This window comes from Capricornis sumatraensis, chromosome 1 (genome assembly GCF_032405125.1).
Source record: "Capricornis sumatraensis isolate serow.1 chromosome 1, serow.2, whole genome shotgun sequence".
Taxonomy (NCBI): domain Eukaryota; kingdom Metazoa; phylum Chordata; class Mammalia; order Artiodactyla; family Bovidae; genus Capricornis; species Capricornis sumatraensis.
In genome coordinates, this window is record NC_091069.1 from 131,470,388 (window position 1) to 131,496,623 (window position 26,236).

Here is a 26,236-nt window from a genome sequence, read left to right on the forward strand (position 1 = left end):
GGTGGTGTTAGTCACTGACTAGATTCTTTTGGAAGCACCTTTTATGTTTGACAGTGTCTGTTCAATGCCTCTAATTTGAAAGGTGGGTATAAATTTGTTGAGTCATATTTTTTTCTCAGACTTTGAATTGTCTTCATATTGAAAAATTCTGTAGTGAAATTCAAGGTTCACAAAATATTTTTATCCTAAGTGGGATACCCTTTTATGAATACTAATATGAATATCAATATACTCCCTTCTTCCAATAACTTTGCTGGGTTATACCTTGAGCCTGATCACCTGTGTCTGAAGTTCCTAGAACAGCACAACCCCTTAAATCTACAGATTCATGTTTTAATTTACTCTATTTCAATATGATTTCTTCTGTTTTATCTCTGGGTATTTTTCCTTTCTCAGTTCTTTTCCTCACATACATCAGTTATATTGGCTTTCCTTTGTCTCAATTCCATATTTGTTAACTTCTCTATAATAATTTTGACATCATCATTTTTCATATTGTTTGATTTCTTAATGCCTGTTTATCACCTTCCTCTTTCAGTTTAGTTATCATTTTCCCATTTCTCAATTATATGTCTTTAACTTTTGTTAATTTCCTTGCCAAGCTTGAACAAAGCATTCTTCTCCACTTGTCTTTTAGGCCCTTAACCTCTTTTTTTGAGATTTTTGTTTGTGTCTTTTTTTTTCTAATGAGTGACCCTGTTGTATGTATATAATTCTATTTGGACTATAAACAGCTATCTATTCTAAATTATTTGTCTGTTCCCTTATGTTATGTTTGGAAGATATAGATGTTTTATCTCCCTTTGACTAATGATTATGTTATTTTCTGTCATTCATTAAATAAGTAATTAGTTAATTTATGTTTTATTGTTTTATTTAGTTTTGCCTAGATCCTGTTTTAGTCCCTATTTGATTAACCATCTGCTGCTGCTAGTTAATGGCTAAAAACTAGAGTTTGCATGTTTGGAGAAGAGAAAGTGAAAAGTACAAGGGTCATTCAGTAACCTCTACTTAGACTCTTATCTTGAATATTTTCTCAAAAAACATGTTACTTTCCTCTTGGTATGCTAGTGATTTCAGTAGTACAGAACTGACCGCTTTAGGTTACCAGCTCCCTATATTCTATATAAAACCCTCTTCATCTTCCTTCACACTTCCTGCTTTGTAATGAAGATGCTTTTTAGGTATACTAGTTTTTCCACAGCTGTGTAACAAGTGCCCACAAATTGAGGGACTTAAACAGCACCCTTTAAAAAAAATTTATTGAAATTAATTTGAGGCGAGTTACCTTACAATATTGTGGCGGTTTTTGCCATACATTAACATGAACCAGCCATGGGTGTACATGTGTCCCCTCATCCTGAACCCCCTTCCACTTCCCTCCTCATCCCATCCCTCTAGGTTGCCCCAGCGCACCAGCTCTGAGGGCCCTGCTTCATGCATCAAATTTGGATTGGTCATCTATTTCACATATGCTAATATACATGTTTCAATGCTGTTCTCTCAAATCATCCCACCTTTGCCTTCTCCCACAGAGTCCAAAAGTCTGTTCTTTACATCTGTCTCTTTTGCTGTCTTGCATTTAGGGTAGTTGTTACCATCTTTCTCAATTCCATATATATGCATTGGTATACTGTATTGGTGGTTTTCTTTCTGACTCACTTCACTCCGTATAATAGGCTCCAGTTTCATCCACCTCATTTAGAACTGACTCAAATGTACTCTTTTTAATGGCTGAGTAATAGTCCATTGTGTATACGTACCACAGCTTTCTTATCCATTCATCTGCTGATGGACATCTAGGTTGCTTCCACGTCCTGGCTATTGTAAACAGTGTTGCAGTGAACATTGGGGTACACGTGTCTCTTTCAGTTCTGGTTTCCTTGGTGTGTATGCCCAGCAGTGGGATTGCTGGGTCATAAGGCAGTTCTGTTTCCAGTTTTTTAAGGAATCTCCACACTGTTCTCCATAGTGGCTGTACTAGTTTGCATTCCCACCAACAGTGTAAGAGGGTTTCCTCTTTTCCACACCCTCTCCAGCATTGTTTGTAAACTTTTTGATGGCAGCCATTCTGACCAGTGAGATGGTGGTACCTCACTGTGGTTTTGATTTGCATTTCTCTGAAATGAGTGATGTTGAGCATCTTTTCATGTGTTTGTTAGGCATCTATATGTCTGCTTTGGAGAAATGTCTGTTAAGTTCTTTGGCCCATTTTTTGATTGGGTCATTTATTTATCTGGTATTGAGCTTCATGAACTGCTTTATATTTTGGAGATTAATTCATTGTCAGTTGTTTCTTTTGCTATTATTTTTTTCCCATTCTGAAGACTGTCTTTTCACCTTGCTTATACTTTCCTTCATTGTGCAAAAGCTTTTAAGTTTAATTAGGTCCCATTTGTTTATTTTTACTTTTATTTCTATTACTCTGGGAGGTGGGTCATAAAGGCACTTGCTGTGATTTATGTCAGAGAGTGTTTTGCCTATGTTTTCCTCTAGGAGTTTTATAGTTTCTGGTCTTACATTTAGACCTTTAATCCATTTTGATTTTATTTTTGTGTATGGTGTTATAAAGTGTTCTAGTTTCATTCTTTTACAAGCGGTTGACCAGTTTTCCCAGCACAACTTGTTAAAGAGATTGTCTTTTCTCCATTGTATATTTTTGCCTCCTTTGTCAAAGAGAAAGTGTCCATAGGTGCATAGATTTATCTCTGGCCTTTCTATTTTGTCCCATTGATCTGTATTTCTGTCTTTAAACAGTACCCATTTTTTAGGCCACAGTTTTGTAGATCAAAAGTCCAATCAGGCTCAACTCAGTCCTCCTCTTAGCATATCATAGGCCAGGTCAAGATGTTGATCAGCCTGAGCACTTCTCTGGAGACTCTCCAGAAGAATCCACTTCAGAATTCATGGAGGTTGTTGGCAGTATTAAGTTCTTTGTAGCTGTAGCATCGACATCACCATTTTCTTGTTTGCTGCCAGCCAGAAGCTTTCAAAGTCAGCAGTGATACCTTGAATCCTTCAAGGGCTGTGCTTACCTCTCACTTCTTGGTCTGCTATCAGCTGGAGAAAATCCCCTGATTGAAAGGTCTTTTTTGACTGGATTACACAGCTAAATTAACCTTAAGTTCCCTAAGACCTATCTTAAGGTCGACTGATTAGTGACCTTAATTATAGCTACAGAATCTCTTTTGTCACATAACAATCCTGGGAGTAACTTCAGGAAGTGAACATCATGGGGGCCACCTTAAACTTTTTCTATTCATAATTGACTGGGCCTTTTATTTCCTACAGTACCTTCTCTCCTGACTTGTGAATTTTAGTTGGTTAACTTTGAAGTCATCTCGCATATTTCCCAAGTCTCCTTCTTAACTCCTAATCTCCTTTTCCCTATCAAGGGATGATGGAATGGGCTCTTGCAGTGTTGACAAATACTTTTTGTGAAATTGGTATTAATAAAGGATTGTGGATTGAGTCTAGTTATTGTTCATTTCCTGTCCTCATTTTCCTCCAGATTCAACCATGATTGGCAAGAGGATTTCATAATTTGCAGTTTGGTGTTATGGTAGTTTTTCCATATTATTCATTTCTTTTGTTGCATTTAATAGAGGAAAGTGGAGCAAAAAGCCTTTGTTTCATTCAGTTCAGTTCAGTCGCTCAGTCGTGTCCAACTCTTTGCGGCCCCATGAATTGCAGCACACCAGACCTCCGTGTCCATCACCAGTTCCCGGAGTTCACTCAGACTCACGTCCATTGTGTCGGTGATGCCATCCAGCCATCTCATCTTCTGTTGTCCCCTTCTCTTCCTGCCTCCAATCCCTCCCAGCATCAGAGTCTTTTCCTATGAGTCAACTCTTCGTATGAGGTGGCCAAAGTACTGGAGTTTCAGCTTTAGCATCATTCCTTCCAAAGAAATCCCAGGGCTGATCTCGTTTAGAATGGACTGGTTGGATTTCCTTGCAGTCCAAGGGACTCTCAAGAGTCTTCTCCAACACCACAATTCAAAAGCATCAGTTCTTCAGCGCTCAGCTTTCTTCACAGTCCAACTCTCACATCCATACATGACTACTGGAAAAACCATAGCCTTGACTAGATGGACCTTTGCTGGCAAAGTAATGTCTCTGCTTTTGAATATGCTATCTAGGTTGGTCAGAACTTTCCTTCCAAGGAGTAAGTGTCTTTTAATTTCATGGCTGCAGTCACCATCTGCAGTGATTTTGGAGCCCCAAAAAATAAAGTCTGAGACTGTTACCACTGTTTCCCCATCTATTTGACATGAAGTGATGGGACCAGATGCCATGATCTTAGTTTTCTGAATGATATTAACCTAAATATTAAAAACTTATACTTTTAACCTAAATAATAAAAAACTCATTAATTTTGGAGTCTTTTCAAATAAAAATAAAATAAACAGCATGTTTACTTAGTAGTTAAAAGTAAAGTAGTATAAATATCAAATATCACAGTAATGTAAAAGTCATGTTTGACTCTTTGTGACCCCATGGACTGTAGCCCGCCAGGCTCCTCTGTTTATGAAATTCTCCAGGCAAGACTACTGGAGTGGGTTGCCATTCCTTTCAAGGGATCTTCCCAACCCAGGGATCAAACCCAGGTCTCCTGCGTTGCAGGCAGACTCTACCATCTGAACCACCAGGGAGGAATAGAAACAGTATTATGAGATTAGTATTAAAAGACTTCACTGGCTATTGTCAGAAAGAAATAGCATTAATGTGTTAATCACACCTTCTAAGAAAAATTTTCACTTTTATAAATTATAATATTTCATTGACAGAAAGATACCACCTTATATATATTTCTATATATATTGTAAAATATATATCATGATGTACATTACACCTAAATATTATATGCATGCCATGAAATGTCACTCAAGGGAATACTACATAATTAGGTTCATTAAAAATATATAAACTACCAAATTAAATTAAATTAAATTTTGAATTGAAATATGTGTGAATGCCTTTTTAAATATCTCTTATAGCAAACATTAGTTCCTAGATTTATTAAGGATATTATTTTCATCTCCCCTACAAAACTATTAGCTCTTTGTCAGTAAATACATCGTTGTGTTTATCTTTCTGCTGCCTCTAGGTCTAGCATAACATTTACACACGGTAGGGGTACACCAAGTGTTGTGCAGTTAATTGATACACACATATGCACACATAGGTAATACTTGCCTAGAAAATGTTTATGCAAGCAGCTTTAAATAGTGCTATAAAAAGATTAAGCAACATTAATGGTAACAGGCCAATCATATAGTCCCCATTCTGCTAGTAGGAGATAAAATACAACAAAAAAGAAGGCACTAATGAGTTAGGATGGTGCCTTACTAAGCGTGTAATTAATGTTATTAAGAAACATTGCAGTTGCATATTAAAATTCCGTTAACTAAGCAGCACTTCAGCATCAGTACATTTGTTCCTTAGTTGCAAGTCCCTCCCCCCGCCCCCCCTTTTTTTTTTCTGATTGGCATCTTCATGCAGTCTTCTCCTAAAAAAATGAGATAATGGGATGTGATCAGCCCTCGTGGTTTAGCTGGAGTGCTGACATGACAGTTCTGGCAAGTTGACAGGTTAAGTGAGTGAAAATGAATGTCTTGTCTCACCATTTACACGAAGAGCCTTTTTTAAGCTATAGTTTTCCCTCCTCACCTCCACGCTTACAACCTCCTCTACTTGCAATACTGAGGACTGTAGTTTTCCTAGTTAGTATCTAGAGAGGATTTTTTTTTTTTTAAACCACCCCTTTGACTCTTTTTCTTCCCCTGGTGAAAATGAGATCTTTTTAAAGAATAATGTAAATATTGTTGCATTTAATAATTCATTAGTTTTACTATTAATGGTATTTTCCTTGGAAATTAACAGTCTCTTAAAGAAAACAAAATTTTATTGTTTTATTGTATTCTTAGTATTTTAGTCAGGAAAGCACAGTACAGAGCAAAGCTACTATTGGTGAAGGACAGAATAATATGGGAAAATGTCATTTTCAAAAATCAGAATTTGTTTAAATTTTTCTCCATTTATAACTTAGAGAATTCAAGAATTCATTAAAATCACATGCTAGATTTTAGGATGATTTCCTATAAGTAATGATTTCCTGTACTTGCCTATAATTGAAGTGCAAATCTATTTTAGTAATTTCACATACACTGAAGTGTAAAATGATCTGTAAACATGTCCAACAAAACACTTTATGTTAACTATTAAATTTATTGCAATATAGAAATATTTAATACCATTAGGGGGTTAAATCGGACTTGCTAAAGTCAGTAAAGCCCATTTACATAGAAAAATACATGGTTCCACCAGCATAAATCCTTCAGTTTAACAAACACTTACCTGATTTTCTAAAGGGGTCAGTGAAGCCAGGCGATGGTAATAGTACATTGGTGCAATCCAGAAAACTTCTGTCTCTAACATAAGGCATGTGTTTTTACCTCTGTGAGGAACAACTTCACCCTCTTCCTTTCTTACCTGCTTTATCTCAAAAGAGCAAATCTATCTCTTACTGTCTCTTTTTCTGTTTCAATGCTTTCCCCAACTGTCGGAGACAAAGTCAAGTTACTTTTGTAATGGTGGGACATCCTGTATTACAACACTTATCATGTTCCTAACGTTGTGTCATGCTTGATTATTTTCATGTAAGTTTCCTCTGATAGGCAGTAAGTTCCGGAGACCAGAGATCTTAGTACCCTCAGACCCTGACACCAGTAAATACTTAAAATAATTTAATGCTATTATATGAGTTTCAGTGCCAACAAACATCTGAATTTATTTTTAGTACAAATTTATTACTTTGGGGCTTCCAGTAAAAAAAAAAAATTTAAGTACAAAATGTCTGTGAGGTTGTTGTTCAGTCACTCAGTCCTGTCTGACTCTTTGCAACCCCATGGGCTGCAGCATGCCAGTCAGGCTTCCCTGTCCTTCACCATCTTCCAGAGCTTGCTCAAATTCGTATCCATTGAGTGGGTGATGCCGTCCAACCATCTTGTCCTCTGTCATCCCCTTCTCCTCCTGCCTTCTGGCTTTCCCAGCATCAGGGTCCAGTGAAGCTGTGTGGCGGAGCTGTTTATTTTAACTCTGTGTTTACATGCTTGCCGATGAGATTTAAATGTGCAAGGTATTTTGAAACAAATGAACTTATCTTTTGCAAGGGCATTCTATTTTTTCTAGATAGTTGTAGAATTATTTCATTTTCTATATTTACATTGTTCATTTTCAAGAAGAAGCGTATTATCTGTGACTATAAATTAAAGAGCATGGTTTTAATCACAATCACAAAACATACACATGCTTTTCATTTGCATGTCCCGCTTACCACCAAAACTCAGTAACTTTGATGCTCTTTGGACTTGCTTTCCCAGTTACTAAAACAGTCGATTTAGAAGGCCACTTACATTATTTTGTAGGTACATTATAGAACGTGTTTGACTAGCTTCACAGCCTGCTTTAGTCAACAGATTTTGAATGACCATGAGTTACTTTTTTTTCAATATTATATGAACCTAGAAAAATTAGTCTTCCCATAATCAATAAATTCTACAACAGTGGTTAAAAAATATAAAGAGTATAGCTGCATATTTGGCACAGGTTTTTACTTACATACAAGGACTGAATGCAGTTTGTACCTGTGAGACCCCTCATAGATGGAGAGTAGCATATGAAATCTAAATAGACAATGTATCTAAAGATTGTGATTTGTGTCATTCAATTTTTTGACCATTTTACTTTCCATATTTATGGAAACAGTAAACCATTTAGTAGTTTTGCTTTTTCAGTTTGACATTAAAAAAGCATATATATGATGTACATCACATATAGAGAGGTAGCTTATTAAATTATTGTTGAAGAAGTATAGATATTGGTTTTTATTATGGAACAAGAATTTTTAATATTAGTTAGAAGAAAGGCACTGGTGAGAAAGAAACCACATCACTCATCTAGAGGGGTTATTGCCGTGGACTCAGTAAGAAAATGATTAATTGGAAAGGTATGTAATTTAGCAGTTTAATAGTTTATATTTCTTAAAAACAGAGACAAATGAATAAAATGTGATTAAATTGGGTTTATAAAAATGATCATTTTAAATCTTATATCCCTAAATTATATTTTTCATTATAAATGCATTGCTTCCCCTGAAATGGATTATGTGTTAATAAGTTTCAAATTAAATATTTTCATGACATTATGCATTTCCAATATTATTAACAGAAGTTCTTTGGAAATCAAGTGAAGTGTTAAATAGTAAAAATTAAATAGAATTAAATAAGTTGAAGGAACAGTCATTTATCAATTAGAAGCCGACCTATTCTGATTACTGAGTAAATATTCAACTCCTGTTCTACATTTCATATTAGTGAATTCTTGCTATTTCTTGTTGGTGAGGCTAAGCCTATTAACTAATTTTTTTTTTATGAGAACTTTATAATTGGTTGTTACATAGTACCTGTGTTTTTGTATGTTGCTTTTGTCACTCCAGGGTGGTGGCTACTCATTTTACAGTAAGTTTTTGGTGCAGTGGGAATGATGTACAGAAGGGCATATTAAAATCAATTAGGAAATAGTTTCAAACATATTTTCTTCGATGTTTCCCCACCCAGATTAATATAATAATAAAGTAACTTTTCCCCTTAATTTTCTATTCCAAATTATTCATTTAGAGTTCACTATTTGGAGATTTTCCAGGCCAAATAGAGATACTATATCATTGCAAAATAGTAGACAGCACACCTGACCAGTAAGAGCTTACAATGGAACAGAACAGTGAAGGCACTCAGGCCGTCGGCATGGGGAGGGGGGATAGAGAAATAAGACAATACAAGCAAGGGAAAGTACCTTAAAGTGGGAAGAACAGAGGAAAAGTACAAGATTAGAGTGTGTTCAGGTTAATCGTTGTTGACAAGATGGATCAAAGGCTAACAGATATCAAAACGGATTAATCACTAAAACAAGCAAATACTTATGCAAGTGATTGAAAGTAGGTTCGTCTGCTGAAATGTTGGAGGTGGTTTGAGCACAGGTGAGCGTGCAGATGATAAAACCCTGGAACAGCTGATGGAAGACAGAATGATACACAGAGGAGAGTGATTTACAAGCAGGGCAATGGCAAGCAATAGAAAAGGCACTGTAGGTTTTGAATGAAGAATGACTTGAAATAAGTGTACTTCAGAAAGGTTGTACTTACAGGTAGTACAGAAAGAGCCAGATTATAGATTTTATGTCCTTTAACAACAGCAATTATTTAGGAAAAACATGTTATGATTTTAGCAATATTATTGGAAACCATATTGGAAACCATAGCATATAATTTTTACCCTTGTGTTTAGTAATAGATATAAATTGTCAGTCATATGATTTGAAGTGAACCACGTGTTTAAGAGGTCCAACTATCAAATGGAACAGAAATCATCTGTCTTCCTATCAGTTTAATCTTTAAAAGCCTTTAATAAGATTCAATTTACTGGTCTTTACATCATAATGGTAGAAGTTAAGGCATAGAGCTCTGTGAATATTAAATAAGATAATGCCTATGGATGCTTTGACACACCTTCTGGCCCTTAATAAGCACTCAGTTGATTTTAATTATTGTTACTGTATTAAACAGTTTTCAGCTCAGCAAGTCGTTAAAATAAGCAAATGATGAAAGAATGTACATTTCAAATATGCTTTAGAAAATACTGGAATTTAACCAGTAAAAATATTAAATAACAAAAAAAATTACACCCGAGTGTAAGATACAAAGGTCATAATCTATATTGTTATGAAATAAGAAGCTTATTCACTCAGGCGTAAAATTATACCTAAAGAAAGAGCTGGAGTGTGCCTGTAACTGCCTTGTCACATATTAATGCGTGCAACTGCATCTTGACTGTCTCCATGTTCATGTCTGCCATAGAAAGTCATATTTTCCTGTAAAAACAGCTTTGAACATGATATGATTAACCTTTAGGGTCCCCCATCCCGCATCTCCAAGCCCACCGCATGCTCAGCGTAGGCTTCCTGCTCACGTTTGCCATCTGATTTCCATATCACCCACTCACTCACAGCAGCGGGCATTAGCATAACAGAACTGTAGCGTGACTTTGATTGAAGCCAGCCTGGGCTGAATGTAGTATCAAAGCATAATTTAGCAGAAATCAAATCTAATTTACTGCGTATTGTATTTAAATTCTCTAAAACACAGTTTTGGGTGAACAGTACCAGACCTCTCATCTTAATTGACCTTTTTATATTTGGGTCTACTCTTCTGGAAATCCCCCAATGCACTTTTTGCATGGAGATATTCTTTTAAACCTGTGCATGTGTACTTGAGCATTGAATTGTCCCACTCTGTTTGCTTCATTCCCTTTCTTGTTGCTGCTGAAGCAGTAAGGTATAATCGCTTATAACAGATTAAGCAAGTAGGTTGTTACATCATAGTTATAGGAGATTTGTCTAATGCTTTGGGTTGTAGAGGGGCTTCCCTGGTGGCTCAGACAGTAAAGCGTCTGTCTGCAATGCAGGAGACCTGGGTTCAATCCCCTGGGTCGGGAGGATCCCCTGGAGAAGGCAATGGCAATTCACTCCAGCACTCTTGCCTGGAAAATCCCATGGACAGAGGTGCCTGATAGGCTACAGTCCATGGGGTCACAAAGAGTCAGACACGACTGAGCAAGTTTACTTTGGGTTGTAGAAAAGACATAAATATGTATTTTATAGTCTTCTGTCTTAGAAATATATAAAAGAATTGCCATTTTTATAACCAGCATATTCTTCTGGAATTTATAACTCTAACTCTTTAATTCATATTTGGGTTTAAATGTGTGTTTCGAATTGTCAGCTTGAGGACCTGATTTTTTTTTTTTTTTAATATCTAATGAGAGCCATCATAGAAAATCCGTTCTGTGGAGAGCGCATATTGTGCTATTGTGCTTGATAAAATGCCACCTCTCTGCCTCTTCCCTCCCAGTGGTGCCATCAGCTAAGTATTGTCTTTTCAAATCATTGTGCCACCTGGCACAAATACTGAAATGGTTATGTGTTATCAGTAGAATTATTGATGCAGTTTTTCATTTTTAAAACCTCTTAAAGGGACTTTCCTGGCAATCCAGTGGATAAGGACTCACCTTCCAATGTAGTGGGTACGGGTTCGATTTTTGTTTGAAGAGCTGAGATTCCACCTGGCTTGTAGCCAAAAAAACCAAGCATAAAAAAAAACAATAACAATATTGAAACAGATTCAATAAAGATTTTTTAAATGGTCCACATAAAAAAAAAATCTAAAAAAAAAACCCTCAAAAATAAATTCCTTCATCTGATATCCCTTCTTGGGCAGAGGAAAAGTCTACAGAAGTAAAAGTGATTGATGTAATTTGCTCCAGTGGCTCAACTTCTGATGACAATAAGAAAGGATGTACAGTTTCAAAGGCTTGAATACTTTTAAAATCTTTTGCTTTGTTAAATGCTTTTATATCTTCAATTTTATTTTTTAATTTTAAACATGAAAAGGTGAATCTAGTATCAAAGAGATTAGTGTGGTTTTAGTTTGAGTGACAACAATTTGATTCATTAGAAATACAGTGTATTTATAATTTGGAATAAAAGGACAAAATAAACAATTATCACATGAAAGGATATTTCATAGCGTGAGTAATGCAAATGCTGATACCAATTTTCATTAGTAGTCTTTAAAAATGCAGCACTGGGTAAAAACTTGAGAAACTTTGATTTTCTGGCCTTTTAGATGATGTCAACAGTGGTAAATATTGCAGAATTTCCTTATCCTTTAAGAATTCTTACAAAATATTATATTTAAGTGCTGCTATAAATATAGCAATTATCAAGTGGATTTTCTGTTCCAACTGCCTGAGATTTTTCAGTTTCATGTCTCCCTTTCTCTTCTAGGAAGAACATTCTTTCTAATACTGTTGCTAAATCTTTCTTACATAAACATCTTTGAACAGATCTCCATACTTCCTAGGTCAAAATTTAAGCTCCTTTAGTATAAATTATCACACACTACCTTTATCACTTCTGCCTCCCTTTGTCCCAAGTGACCCAACTCCTCTCCATTTCCTGAACTCTTACTTGTGCTTCAAAACACAATTCAGATGTAGCCATCTCCCAACATCTTTTCGCTTCTTTCCTTAGCATTACTTTATCTCCTGTGTTCTCTTCCAATCTTTTCTCCCCGGTGTCCTCTGCATTTTTATGTTATTCAAATCATGCTCTGTGGTATTTGCTTTTATTTGTTTATTTAATTGGAGTCTCTGCCATAGGCTATGAACAGTTTTTTATTTTGTTTTCTATCTCCTATATCAAGCAGACTATCTCATAGTTTGTAGATAATACATTTTGAAGGAGTAAATAGATGATTCATATATTTTCCAAAACGTGTATAGATAGATGTGGTTATTTGCCAATCCTTATTTTAGGGGTAATATTTTATCAGCTGTGTTAAAATTGTAGGATCTAGATTCCAAAAGTATTTTGAAAAATCATTCATCCACCCAAAGGTTTTTGAAAGCTTGAAAAAAAATCAAATGTAAGAAGTCTGTAGTTAAATAATTAAAGTATAGATAGTAATTTTACTGAGATGGATGGATGATAAATAAACAGTATGTATAATATGCTTTAAATTATAAAATATATTTTCACTGCTTTCATTTAATATTTCATCTGATGATTTTAATCATGTGTATTCTCAGGTATTATATTTTTAAAATTATATAAAGAAGGACTTTATAGAGCATATGGGGCTCTCAGTTCAGTTTAGCTGCTCAGTTTTATCCAATTCTTTGTGACCCCAAGGATTACAGCATGCTAGGTTTCCCTGTCCATCACCAACTCCCAGAGCTTGCTGAAACTCATGTCCATCGAGTCGGTGATGCCATCCAACCATCTTATCATCTGTCATTCACTTCCCCTCCTGCCTTCAATTGTCCCCAGCTCAGAGTCTTTTCTAATGAGTCAGTTCTTCACATCAGGTGACCAAAGTATTGGAGTTTCAGCTTCTGCACCAGTCCTTCCAATGAATCCTTCCAATGAACACTCAGGACAGATCTCCTTGAGGATGGACTGGTTGGATCTCTTTGCAGTCCAAGGGACTCTCAAGAGTCTTCTCCAACACCACAGTTCAAAAGCATCAGTTCTTCAGCACTCAGCTTTCTTAATAATCCAACTCTCACATCCATACATGACCACTGGAAAAAACATAGCTTTAACTAGACAGACCTTTGTTGGCAAACTAATGTCTCTGCTTTTTAATATGCTGTCTAGGTTGGTCGTAGCTTGTCTTCCAAGGAGCAAGCATCTTTTAATTTCATGGCAGTCATCGTATGCAGTGATTTTGGAGCCCAAAAAATAAAGTCTGTCCCTGTTTCCATTGTTTCCCCATCTATTTACCATGAAGTGATGGGACTCAATGCCATGATCTTAGTTTTTTGAATGTTGAGTTTAAGCCAACTTTTTCAATTTCCTCTTTCACTTTGATCAAGAGGCTCTTTAGTTCTTCTTTGCTTTCTGCCATAAGGGTGGTATCGTCTGCATATCTGAGGTTATTGATATTTCTCCCGGCGGTCTTGATTCCAGCTTCTGCTTCATCCAGCCCGGCATTTTGCATGATGTACTCTGCATATAAGTTAAATAAGCAGGGTGACAGTATACAGCCTTGACGTACTCCTTTGCCTATTTTGAACCAGTCTGTTGTTCCATGTCCAGTTCTGACTGTTTGTTCCTGACCTGCATACAGATTTCTCAGGAGGCAAGTCAGGTGGTCTGGTATTCCCATTTCTTGAAGAATTTTCCATAGTCTGTTGTGATCCACACAGTCAAAAGCTTTGGCATAGTCAATAAAGCAGAAGCAAATGATTTTCTGGAACTCTCTTGCTTTTTCGATGATCCAACAGATGTCGGCAATTTGATCTCTGGTTCCTCTGCCTTTCTAAATCCAGCTTGAACATCTGGAAGTTGTTAATTCTTACTGTTATTTTACTAGCTAATTATGAGAGTCAATTTAGATTATTTCTTGTCCAAAGCAATGCAAATGAACTAATAAGCTATGTATGTGATTTTTATCAAAGACTAATTGTTACTATACTCACTTTTTTTTTTTTATGATGAGATACAAGCTAAGTTACTCAGTACTTCTTACTTAATGTCCACTTTGGAAGTAAACTTTTTTCATGAATTACTAAAAGAAGCAAAGAAATATATATTGATCTTTTAATTTTTCTTAATGTATATAATTTTTTTCTTTAGATATTACAGATTATAGAGACCAATCTTAATATTTTTGGTGTAAGTATCTGGTGGTTTCACATCTTTATTGAGACATGGACATTGCAGTGTTTTAAGAGTCATTCCAAAAGTAATTTTGCAACATTGATTTAAATTATCACTCTTATTAGAAAACATAGAGAACAAAAATCAATGATACTGCTGATTCAGTGGAATTGTGTAGAAATAACAAGATTGTAAGAAGCAAGTAATCTCCTGAAAATACAGGGCAACATAAACCACGTTCAGTTCAAATAGATCTATAAATCTGGGTTCTCCATCCTGTTAAACTGAGCCTTCTGTTATCTATATTGGTAGAAGAAAATTTCCCTTAGTAGATTCATTCCTTCAGTCCCTAATGTATGTGTTGAGTGTGTTGAATTAGGAGGCGGTGTAATAGAACACCGAAAAATAAGCCACTACAAGTCTCAGTAAATTTTTTTTGGGAAAAAAAAAAATTGCTGCTGCTGTTGCTATGCTAGTAGTCTTGTAAGGATGGGTAACTGGGTGGATGTTTGAGGCTACCCTACACTGACTCCACTCTTGGACCTTCAGTTATGTAATCTTAAAGGACTGGAGGAAGTCTGGGTAAAGGACTTTACTGAATGGTGCTATTGTTAAAATTCTTCAGAGTTCAAATATTAGGGTTATAGCCGTGTACACCGGGTTCTAAAAATTAGAGTTCATTGTAGTTTTTCTCTTGGTCTTAAGTTTTCTAGCATTAAGGAAGTCGTTACACTGGAAACAAAGGATTAGAAAAGTCATGGAATAAACCTGCTGTTTTCTCTTCATCAGGAGCGAGTTTTGCTGTGAAGATGATGTCCTTGTGAAAACTTTCTGTTACATACTGTCCTGTTTTTCACTTTGTTCTTTCTCTTTACAATTCACCCCAAATTTAAACCTGAACTTTCTTAGCTTTTTCACCCCATCCCTATATTTTCTAATGGAGTTACTGGTCTCAGTGGTTTTGCCTGCACCATTTTACTGGTCTTCCAGTTAAACAACCTACTTTATTGACTAATCCATCTCCCTCACAAACTATAGACTACATTCATTAAAGGGGTAAAGATTCCAAAATTTTTGCTTTGCATTCCTTAGCTTAAAAACAACCAGAATAAAATCCTCAGTTTGGTTTCTCAGGCCTTTCTTAGACGGAGAAGAAGGGCCTGATACAAATCCATTTTTGTAGCCAATGATGTTTATACAGTGAGGACTCGCCATTCCTCCTCGGTGTATACTAGATGTGTTTCTGCTTCTTATGCTTTGTTCAGTTAGCTTGTTTCTTTAGAATGTGTTCATCTCTCCACTTCTCTAAATGCCACCCTTTCCTCCAAGGCTCCATAATATACACCCCTTGCATAAAGCCTTTCACAGCTAGTGTAACACAAAGGGATCCCTTCTTCCTGAAGTCCTGTGACCCTTATGATGCATACTAAAATGTAAGTGCTTCTCTGCTCTGAGAGTACCTCTGTCATTGATCTTACCACAGTCTTACAGAACTGTTGTTTTAATTTTGTTGTTGTTGTCTTCATCATATTCATGTTTTGTATTTTCTATTAGAGTGTAAGTACCTTCATGGCTGCAATGTAGATGCTTTTTATCCGTGTATCTTTAGTGCCCAGTTGTTGTTCAGTCACTCAGTTATGTCCGTCTCTGGGGCCGCTTGGACTGCAGCACGCCACGCTTCCCTGTCCTTCACTTTCTCTCGGAGCTTGCTCATACTCATGTCCATTGAGTTGGTGATGCCATCCAACCATCTCGTCCTCTATCATACCCTTCTCCTCCTGCCTTCAATCTTCCTCAGCATCAGGGTCTTTTCCAATGAAACCATCTTCACATCAGGTGGCCAAAGTATTGGAGCTTCAGTTTCAGCATCAGTCCTTCCAGTGAATAGTCAGGACTGATTTCCTTTAGGATTGACTGGTTTGATCTCCTTGCTGTCCAAGGGACTCTCAAGAGTCTTCTCCAACACGACAGTTCAAAAGCATCAATTCTTCAGCGCTCAGCCTTCTTTATGGTCCAACTCTTACATCCATACATGACTACTAGAAAAACCATAGCTTTGACTAGACATAACATTGTAGGCAAAGTAATGTTTCTGCTTCTTAATATGCTGTCTAGGTTGGTCATAGCTCTTCATCCAAGAAGCAAGTGTCTTTTAATTTCATGGCTGTAGTCACTATCTGCAGTGATTATGGAGCCCAAGAAAATAAAGTCTGTCATTGTTTCCCCATCTATTTGCCATGAAGTGATGGGATCAGATCCCATGATCTTAGTTTTTTGAATGTTCAGTTTTAGCCAGTTTTTTTCACTCTCCTCTTTCACCTTCATTTAAAGGCTCTCTAGTTCCTCTTTGCTTTCTGCCATGAAGATGGTGTCATCTGCATATCTGAGGTTACTGATATTTCAATATTTTAAATAATTTTCAGTTTCTAGTGCCCAGTTCAGTTCAGTTCAGGTCAGTCGCTCAGTCGTGTCTGACTCTTTGCGACCCCAGGAATTGCAGCATGCCAGGCCTCCCTGTCCATCACCAGCTCCCAAAGTTCGTTCACTCAGACTCACATCCATCGTGTCAGTGATGCCATCCAGCCATCTCATCCTCTGTCATCCCCTTCTCTTCCTGCCCCCAATCCCTCCCAGCATCAGTGTCTTCCAACGAGTCAACTCTTTGCATGAGGTGGCCAAAGTACTGGAGTTTCAGCTTCAGCATCATTCCTTCCAAAGAAATTCCAGGGCTGATGTCCTTCAGAATGGACTGGTTGGATCTCCTTGCAGTCCAAGGGACTCTCAAGAGTCTTCTCCAATACCACAGTTCAAACGTATCAATTCTTTGGCACTCAGCTTTCTTCACAGTCCAACTCTCACATCCATACATGACCACTGGAAAAACCATAGCCTTGACTAGACGGACCTTTGTAGGCAAAGTAATGTCTCTGCTTTTGAATATGCTATCTAGATTGGTTATAACTTTTCTTCCAAAGAAGAACATAATAATTGCCAGATGCTTATTAATCTAAGTGAAATGAATTAGTCAACCACTTGCAGGTGTTTTTGTATTTTGTTAGTTATCTCTGTATGTAATTCCCATACCTTCAATTTGATGTTCTCAACACTTCAACTCCTCAAATCTAGAATATAAGCACTCTAAGCACTTTGAGAATAGAGATCATATTCTATGCCTTCTGGTATCCCTGTGCCTAGCACAATGTCTTGCAAATATTGTAAGAGCAATTCATGTTTGTCAATAGATTGATGCCACAGGAAGTAGATATTTGAGTAATGCAGTGACTTTTTTCTGTCTTCATTCAAAACACAAAACCATATGGGGACATCATGTTTATTTATTAAAAATTTTAGAATACCATTAAAAATCTACTTTTTCTTTGCAAGTGTATGGACGGCAAGATTTGCAATGTACATTTAAAGTGTGTCTACTAATACATTTACTTCTTTCCTCATATTTGATAGAGTGCTCTTTTTTTTTCCCATTGTATTTTGAGAAATACTTAAATCAACATCTGTAGCCTCTGTCTGGCACTGAGCAGTCCACCTCGTATCAGATTTTCCCTTTGATGTATTTTTCTTTGTCAACAGTTTATATTTACACACTTTCTTTCCTTTTAAATTATAGCTCCTCCACAGTTTGTGGTTAGGCCAAGAGATCAGATTGTTGCTCAAGGTCGAACAGTGACATTTCCCTGTGAAACTAAAGGAAACCCACAGCCAGCAGTTTTTTGGCAAAAAGAAGGCAGCCAGGTGAGTGCAAGCTTTGACTGCTTTTCTGAAATCTCTGAACTCCCCTATCTCTGGTGGTCCTCAAAGTCTGTCTTGCCTTTCTTGTTATCAATGTTGAATGTATTTTATTTCTAAAAAGAGACCAGTTGATTCTAAAATAAGAGAGAGTCAGATGTTTTAATAGAACATTCTGTTTTTGAGTGTTAATTTTAAATTTTTTTTATCTTACATAGAAGAGATGCAATACAGTGTGAATAAATTACCTGAAAAACTCTAACCTGCAGCTGTTTAAAATCTCTTAACAAAAGGATATGTTTGCTTTCTTGCATTGAGCTACGCTGAGATAATTGAGTTAGTATATCTATAAAGCACTTAGAACATCCTGGGTACGTGTAAACAGTCAAAAATATTTCTGTCATTAATTAGTCTAGAAACCAGTTTCAACGCTGTTTCATAGATAGTATACATACCTTTTCTTTATCATTAACTTAAACATGCTTCCATTTAAGAGTAGTAGAAATATTTTCTTCCATCATCCCTCTGGATTCCCTCATAGTGGAATTAGACAGGAAATAATACATTAAATAGCAGAAAAAAGCAATACCTGTCTGATCTTTGCTGTGTCCTGATTTGTCCTCTTGGGACCCCTCTGGGCAGCATGATCTCTCAGACTCTGCTGAAAGCAAATTGAATTGAATGCACTGCTTTTCTCATTAAGAACTTGGTCCAAGCTTGGGCAAGCTCAAGCCTCTAGGTTCTGAAGCAATGAGGGGAACTTCCCCTTAAACCAGAATAGAAATTGAGTTCTTTGTCTAAGAATTTAATCTGTGCATTCCCAAGGGAATTCTAGGGAACTCCTTAGAGATATTTTCGTTCTGGACTCTCCAGAGCCATTCCCAAGGAGCTGTGTAGGTCTTAGGAAGGGGCCCACTGGTGTTGCTCCTTAGCACCCTCTGTTGTTAGTCCAAGTTTTAGATGAATTTCCTGGACAAATAGAAAATGATGACTAAAAGACTCAAGCAGTCTAAAAACTTTGCCAGAGGCAGAAAATGCTTTAGATGAAATTAAGAGAACCTGTTGATCAAAACTCACGTAAGACCATCTTGGAGGGGGTTCCTCTTAGGAGGTCCCCATCAGCCGTTGTTATTTTTCATTCTTCCAGATTCCCATACAGCTCACCCCACACCAGCAGTTTTAGCATCTCAGTATGGATGGGCAACTTATATTTTTCCCTTTCTGCAGTGCTCTGTGTTGGACTCACTTCTCCCATAATTTGTGGGATGTAAAGACAGTGGTGGGAAGGATAAGGTAAAGTTCTGGCCACTGCCTCATCCCACATCAGGATGGTTCCAAGAATTAATTGCCATCATTTTTTATCAGTTAGTAATGATACAGTTGGGCTCCCCTGACAGCTCAGTCCGTAAAGAATCCGCCTGCAATGCAGGAGACCCTGGTTCAATTCCTGGTTGGGAAGATCCTCTGGAGAAGGAATAGGCTACCCATTCCAGAATTTTTGGACTTCCCTTGTGGCTCAGCTGGTAAAGAATCTGTCTGTAATGAGGGAAACCTGGGTTCAATCCCTGGATTGGGAAGATCCCCTGGAGAAGGGAAAGGCTACCCACTCCAGTACTGTGGCCTGGAGAATTCCATGGACTGTACAGTTCATGGGGTTGCAAAGAGCTAGACACTATTGAGCGACTTTCAACTTTCACTTTCACTTTCAGTGATAAAATTGGGCTTCCCTGGTGGCTCAGACAGTAAAGAATCTTCCTGCAATGTGGGAGACCCGGATTCAATCCCTGAGTTGGGAAGATCTCCTGCAGAAGGGAATGGCTACCCACTCCACCAATATTCTTGCCTGGAGAATTCCATGAACTGAGGAGCCTGGCAGGCTACAGTCCATGGGGTCACAAAGAGTTGGCCATAACTGAGCGACTGACACACTCACACAACTATACAATAGATTTCTCCTCTTAGAGTTCCTTGATTCTTAAAAATCGCTTTCGGATGAAAACATTCCAAACTCTAAAGTGAGTGTAAAGCAACATGATACACTTATAACATACTTGAATATGTACACACATATACATACACACATAGACCCTGAAAAAAGAAAAGAATTCTAAAGCCATTTCCCTCCTTATGATTTTATAATCTTTGTAGCACAGCTTAACTTTACTGAAGCTTAGTTTTTAATCCAAAATGTGAAGATCAGGTATTTTAATTCGCATAAGTTTTGACGATTATGTGATTGTTTATATGTAAAAGTGCTTTACACATTTTGAAGGTTAGAAATTGGAAGAAAGCAGAATGCACCTGCCTTGCCTTGTTCCTGGCTGAAGTGGCAATTTTATGTTCAGCTCAGGCCGGGCTGCTTGGGCTCCCTCTGCCCAGGTACAGAGGCTCAGTACCACTCTCGTCACCACTGTCCCTAGACCCACTGCATGCCTAGGAGAAGGCTAGGAGCCTTGAACCTGGAGAGACCTGAGTTTCTACTTCATTCCTGTATCCCCTTCCCCCTGCCCACTCTGGGGGCTGTGGGGTCCACAGAAGTTACTCCCTCAAGCCACTGATAGTGAATATATATATGTGAGCGTATTATTTATAAATGATGCAAATATAATGATCTAAAGCCATTTGATTGTTGCACATTCACACTTTAAATCATGCAGTGAGTCAAATCTCATTGTATCTATTATCATGTAGATTCAGCTTTTTCGTGTGTGAATTACATGCTCTCAAATGCTCCAGTTTTATACACGCTATTGCATAAAATGTGTATTGGTCTTGTGGCCCAACAAACATGATATTTAAATATGCTACACTGTGTTTTAATTTTCTTATACAAGTAATGATCAAATAGCATTAAAATATTTCTTTTGCTATTATTTGACAAAGTGGCATATATTAATTCCAGAGATATTAATCTCTGGGAAAAAAGATTTCCAGTTAGGCGATTTGATTTGATTATAATCTTAGATCTGGTTTTCTTCACCTATCTCCCTCACGTCAGAGAGAGGGTTTGGAGAGGGAGGAAAGGGGATAGAGTGGGGGAGAGAAAGGAGATTCTGAATGAGAACAGAAGAGAAATGCTTGAGCAAATTGTAAATTTTCAAATCATGAATTAGTACATTAGGAAAAATAAATTGGTCTTACTGTCCGCAGTATCCAATTTTTACAGTGATCTATGACTATCCATCAGTAGAGAGAGAGTTAAGAGTCTGGACTTAATGGTCCATATTCTTCAATATGTGCTGATAATGCCAATTAGCACTAATAGGATACCCAGGCACCTCAAGCAAGAGGAGCTCTGTAGAATTCCTGGTTTTTGCTTGTAATCCATTTCCTTTTGCCTATGTCTTACAAGCAGGGAATAAAGATGATGGGTTAACCTCAATCATATGCCATTTTCCATGTCAACGAATCATTTAGAAGGTGGACTGATAATACGTTGTAGAGGAAGAGATCCCGGAGAGAATTAAGCCCATCTGATGTATTAGTGCTATGTAAATTAGTATTCTAATGGCTAATTGTAGAAAAGTGCACACTTTGAGTTATTGTATCATTTTCGAGTGGCTTTAAAATTTAGACCCTTCTCCTTCAGATGGTTTATTTCAGTAATATATTTGAACTCCACAGGAGAATTAGCTTCTTTTCATATTATGCTTTATATGTATGGAAAAAGTCTAGCCTTATATATTAATAGTAAATAATACAAATTTTATGGGAGGGCAATAGCCTTTTGAAATTATATTCCTGACATGCTAGCAAATACCACTTCTTTTTGAAAGGGTTTAATAACATGGTAATGTTTATGTAAAGTGGGCTTATAGTGTCACACTCGAATCTAATAAAGTGGACATCCATCAAGTTGCAATAAAGAGAAGAGCTTCTAATTAAAGTAGGACATCGTTCGCAGGATTAAAGTCATTTAGCGTAATTGAAAAGTGTTAATACCCTATTTTATCCTTTTCCATTGGTATTCCTTCAAGGGTAAAAACATTTTAAGGTGAAAATGTGTCTTATGCCTTTAATTGAATGTTATTACCTCCTGATTGTAACGTATTGGAACTGTTTAATTACAAACCTGGAAAATTAATTACTATATGGAGAAACAGATCCCACAGGGTTATAATGTTCTTTTTTTGGTAAGTAAATACAACATAAAAATTGATACATCCTTATTTATAATCCAACTTGGAAGCATATCTCAATATGATTTATTATACCCAAATATTTTTCTTAATTGAACAACAGTAAAGCAGCATAGGTCATCCAAGTTAACATTACTGCTTTCTTATAAGAACTTTTACAAATTTGTGATTTAGCTGTTTGTCATAATATAAGATATATAGTAAACTAGAGAACTTTTTATTTTTAAAAAGAATAATGTTAAAAAGTTCTTTAGCATCACATGCATGCTTCAGAAACATCCCACATCTTCTTTACATTTTCAGTGATTTGGTTAATCTTGCTTAGATAGCGTTTATTAGCATTTATACCTAGCTCCTTTCAAAGCTGTTACAACCTGCAGAATTCTTACAGCAGAAGTAGATTCAGCTGTCTCTCTGTCAGTCTCAGTCACATTTTTGAACCCATTTAGAAGAAATTCAGTTAGTTACATCAAATAGTTAAAAAGATCAACAGAATATGCAGTTTATAAATCACATACATAGTCAGTGTTACATTCCAGATTCTCACAGTGTCTTATGTGTTGAATCAGTTAAGTGTTATTATGCCCATTTTACAGATGGGGAAACCATGTTTCAGAAAAATTCAGTAACTCACAGAAAGTCAGGGAAGAAATAAAAGGTCCGAATAAAGACCTAGAATTTTTAGATGATTGTTCCTTCAGTGAGGGCGTGAAATTTCCCAATGAAATTCACTCTATGACATCTAAACATTTCAGCACCATATTTTTAAACCTGTGTATTTTCTTTTTTTAACCACATTTCTCTAATTGCAATAGCTGTTGATATAACTTTCCTATTGAGTGAGAAGAGAATATTGATAAAATTATGTTTGTTTCCACAGAATCTGCTCTTCCCAAACCAACCCCAACAGCCCAACAGCAGGTGTTCTGTGTCACCAACTGGGGATCTTACAATTACCAACATTCAGCGTTCGGACGCGGGTTACTACATCTGTCAGGCCCTCACCGTGGCAGGAAGTATTTTAGCAAAAGCTCAACTGGAAGTTACTGATGGTGCGGTATTATTAGATTTGTTTTCTGAAAATAACTGTCTTTATTTCAAAGGATGAAATTTTCTGACTTGTTAATTAAGTCATTAAAATTAATGCTTATCTTGTAAGTTTGAATCTAGGTAAAATGACATTTTTAATGGTTTCTAATTCTCCCTGATCTATTTACACTATTTATTTTCCCCAGGAAGAACATCCAAAACAATCTATTTTATTCTAAAAAATATAGCGATGCATTATTTTAGTGAAATAGAAATAGGCATGCCATCTGTATACCTAATCTTATGCTGACATGATTACTTCTAAAGAATAGTGATAATTTTATTTTATTAGAGAAGAAAAGATACCATCTTTATTATCAGGAAACAGAGATGACTTTTTATGTTAGCTAGTCACATCATCCTACCCCACCCCAAATTGTGATGACTCTGAACATTTTTTTACAACTTGTTTGAATTTAAATTTCTACATTGATTTTTACTTAAGTAAGCAATCACAAAGTCAAGATTGTTTTGCAAGAAGGTTGTGTGGAGGTTACAGAGTTATTGATTTTAACAGTAAAGAAATCTAACTTCAAGACCTAAACATACACACACACATACACACACATAACTTATTATAAATAACTCTGACTCTGAATATTAACTGGCTGATGATATATCGGCTGATGACTTCACAACCCTAAATATTCATTGGAAGGACTGATGCTGAAGCTGAAACTCCAATACTTTGGCCATCTGTGCAAAGAACTGACTCATTGGAAAAGACCCTGATTCTAGGAAAGATTGAAGAAGAAAAAAGCAGAGGGCAGCAGAGGATAAGAAGGTTGGGTAGCATCACCAACTTAATGGACAAGAATTTGAGCAAACTCGGGGAGATAGTAAAGGACAGTGAAGCCTGGGGTGCTGCAGTCCATGGGGTCGTAAAGACTTGGATCCAATGTAGCAGCTAAATGGCAACAACAATCCAGTGATTTTTAAAATTATACTCTCACTAAGTTAAATTAATTAAATATCTTGCAAGCTATGAATTGGAGAAGGAAATGGCAACCTACTCTAGTTCTCTTGCCTAGAGAATTCCAAGGACAAGAGGAGCCTGGCAGGCTACAGTCCATGGGATCTTAGAGTCAGACACGACTGTATGACTAGCTTTAAGCTATGAATGGATGTTAAAATTATTTTTTATTTGCATGTATGTATTACAAATCTTAACTGAAGCATCTAATTCATAGTGAAAGTTAAAAAATATATCTTCGTGATTGATTTTTTTTTTTTGGCAAGGTCTTTTTTGGATCCCCTGGAGAAGGAAATGGCAGCCCACTCCAGTATTCTTGCGCGGAGAATCCCATGGACAGAGGAGCCTGGTGGGCTACAGTCCACGGGGTCGCAAAGAGTCGGACACGACTGAGCGACTTCACTTTCAATTTTTTTCACTTCACTTTCACTTTTTTGTGTCAGTTGACATGTAGGGAGTTTTAGATGTTTTGTGAACCTCTGAGCATGAATTTAATCCATATTCTAGTATATTTTAGATTAACAGTTCTGTCTTGCTGTATTACATTTGTGAGGTGTCTAATTCCCCCTCCCCTCTTTCGCCGCCCTGGATGCTGGCATCTGAGATCCAAGAGCTTGGGCTGTGACCTCTCTGATTCTCTTTTTTTTCTGCTGAGCTTTCATACAATTCAAATTTACATGTAGATTAAAATATCATTTAAAATTAATAGAAAGGCAGTATTTTTTAATGCCTGCCCATGCTATTGCCTGATTCAGCATTATGTCAGGAAAGGGAATAAATAGAACAGACAAACATTAGCTTCGGGGATATTGAGTCATTAACAGTCACACCTGCTGATATGGCAGAGATTTACTGCTATGGAACTGAAAGATGTCAGGTTCATGGGTAACAGTGCGAAAAAATTCTTCCTTTAGATGGGTAAGTCCTTTGACCTTTCAAATATCCATATTTCTTTAAAAAATAAAATATATTTATTAGTGTTTTTAAGTTCCTATGTTTCCTACTAGAATAAATATATTAATGATTATATTAATAAAATATAATTTAATATAATTAATATTTGTAAATATTTTATATTTATAACTATAACTATAAATATATAATTTATATTTTATTTCTTTTTCTTCTACTAGAAAAAATGTAAAGAAACATGTACTTGGAAAATAAGATATTCTGGCAAAAGAATTTTATTCTGTGCTACTATGAAACACTCCAAACATAATGCTTAAGAGCTCTGCTGTAATCTAGCTGCTCATAGTATTTTAAAAGAGGCAGGCTTTTAAATGTTTTTAACTGAAGAATTTGTTATGCAGAAGGCAAACCGTATTTGTAGAAAACAAAATTGATGATATAGAAGAGAAAGTTGATGTGACTGCTGTGGATCATGAAACAAGTAGATATTCAAAATTATGCCTGATATAATAAAAAGGAAGGGCTTCCTAGCTGATTCAGTGATAAAGGATCTGCCTGTCAATGCAGCAGATATGGGTTTGATCCCTGGGTTGGGAAGATCCCCTGGAGGAGGAAATGACAGCCCACTCCAGTATCCTTGCCTGGGAAATCCAATGGACAAAGGAGCCTGGCAGGCTGCAGTCCATGGAGTCACAGAGTCAGACATGACTTAGCGACTAAAGAAAAATGAAAGGGAAAGTTTGTTTTGAGAAATTATGTTTGTTGGTGATGCAATCTTTCAAATTAGTAGTAATTATAGCTTTGTTTCTGTGGTCAGACTTAAAATGAGTGATAAGGAAATTTGATGACTTTGTTTTGGAGCATAGTGGCTTAATACTGTTGTGTCAGTTTCTGCTGTAGAGCAGCATCAGCAACATGTATACATATATCCCCTCTTTTTTGGATTTCCTTCCCACTGAGGTCACCACAGAGCAAGGAGTAGAGTTCTCTGTGCTATACAGTAGGCTCATTAGATATCTATTTTATACATAGTAGCAGTAGTGTATATACGTCAGTCCCAATCTCCCAGTTCATCCCATCCCACCCTGAATTGAAAT

At 36.6% G+C, this 26,236-nt stretch overlaps 1 protein-coding gene across 1 annotated transcript in view; it reads left to right on the forward strand.

The window, feature by feature from the left end:
* The window catches only part of ROBO2 (roundabout guidance receptor 2), a 652,483-nt gene that overhangs the window by 522,184 nt on the left and 104,063 nt on the right, over positions 1-26,236 (forward strand). Inside the window, exons 8-9 of the mRNA XM_068968049.1 lie at positions 17,908-18,032; positions 23,046-23,217. Coding sequence (XP_068824150.1) covers positions 17,908-18,032; positions 23,046-23,217 — 297 coding nt within the window. The remainder of the gene's footprint in view (positions 1-17,907; positions 18,033-23,045; positions 23,218-26,236) is intronic.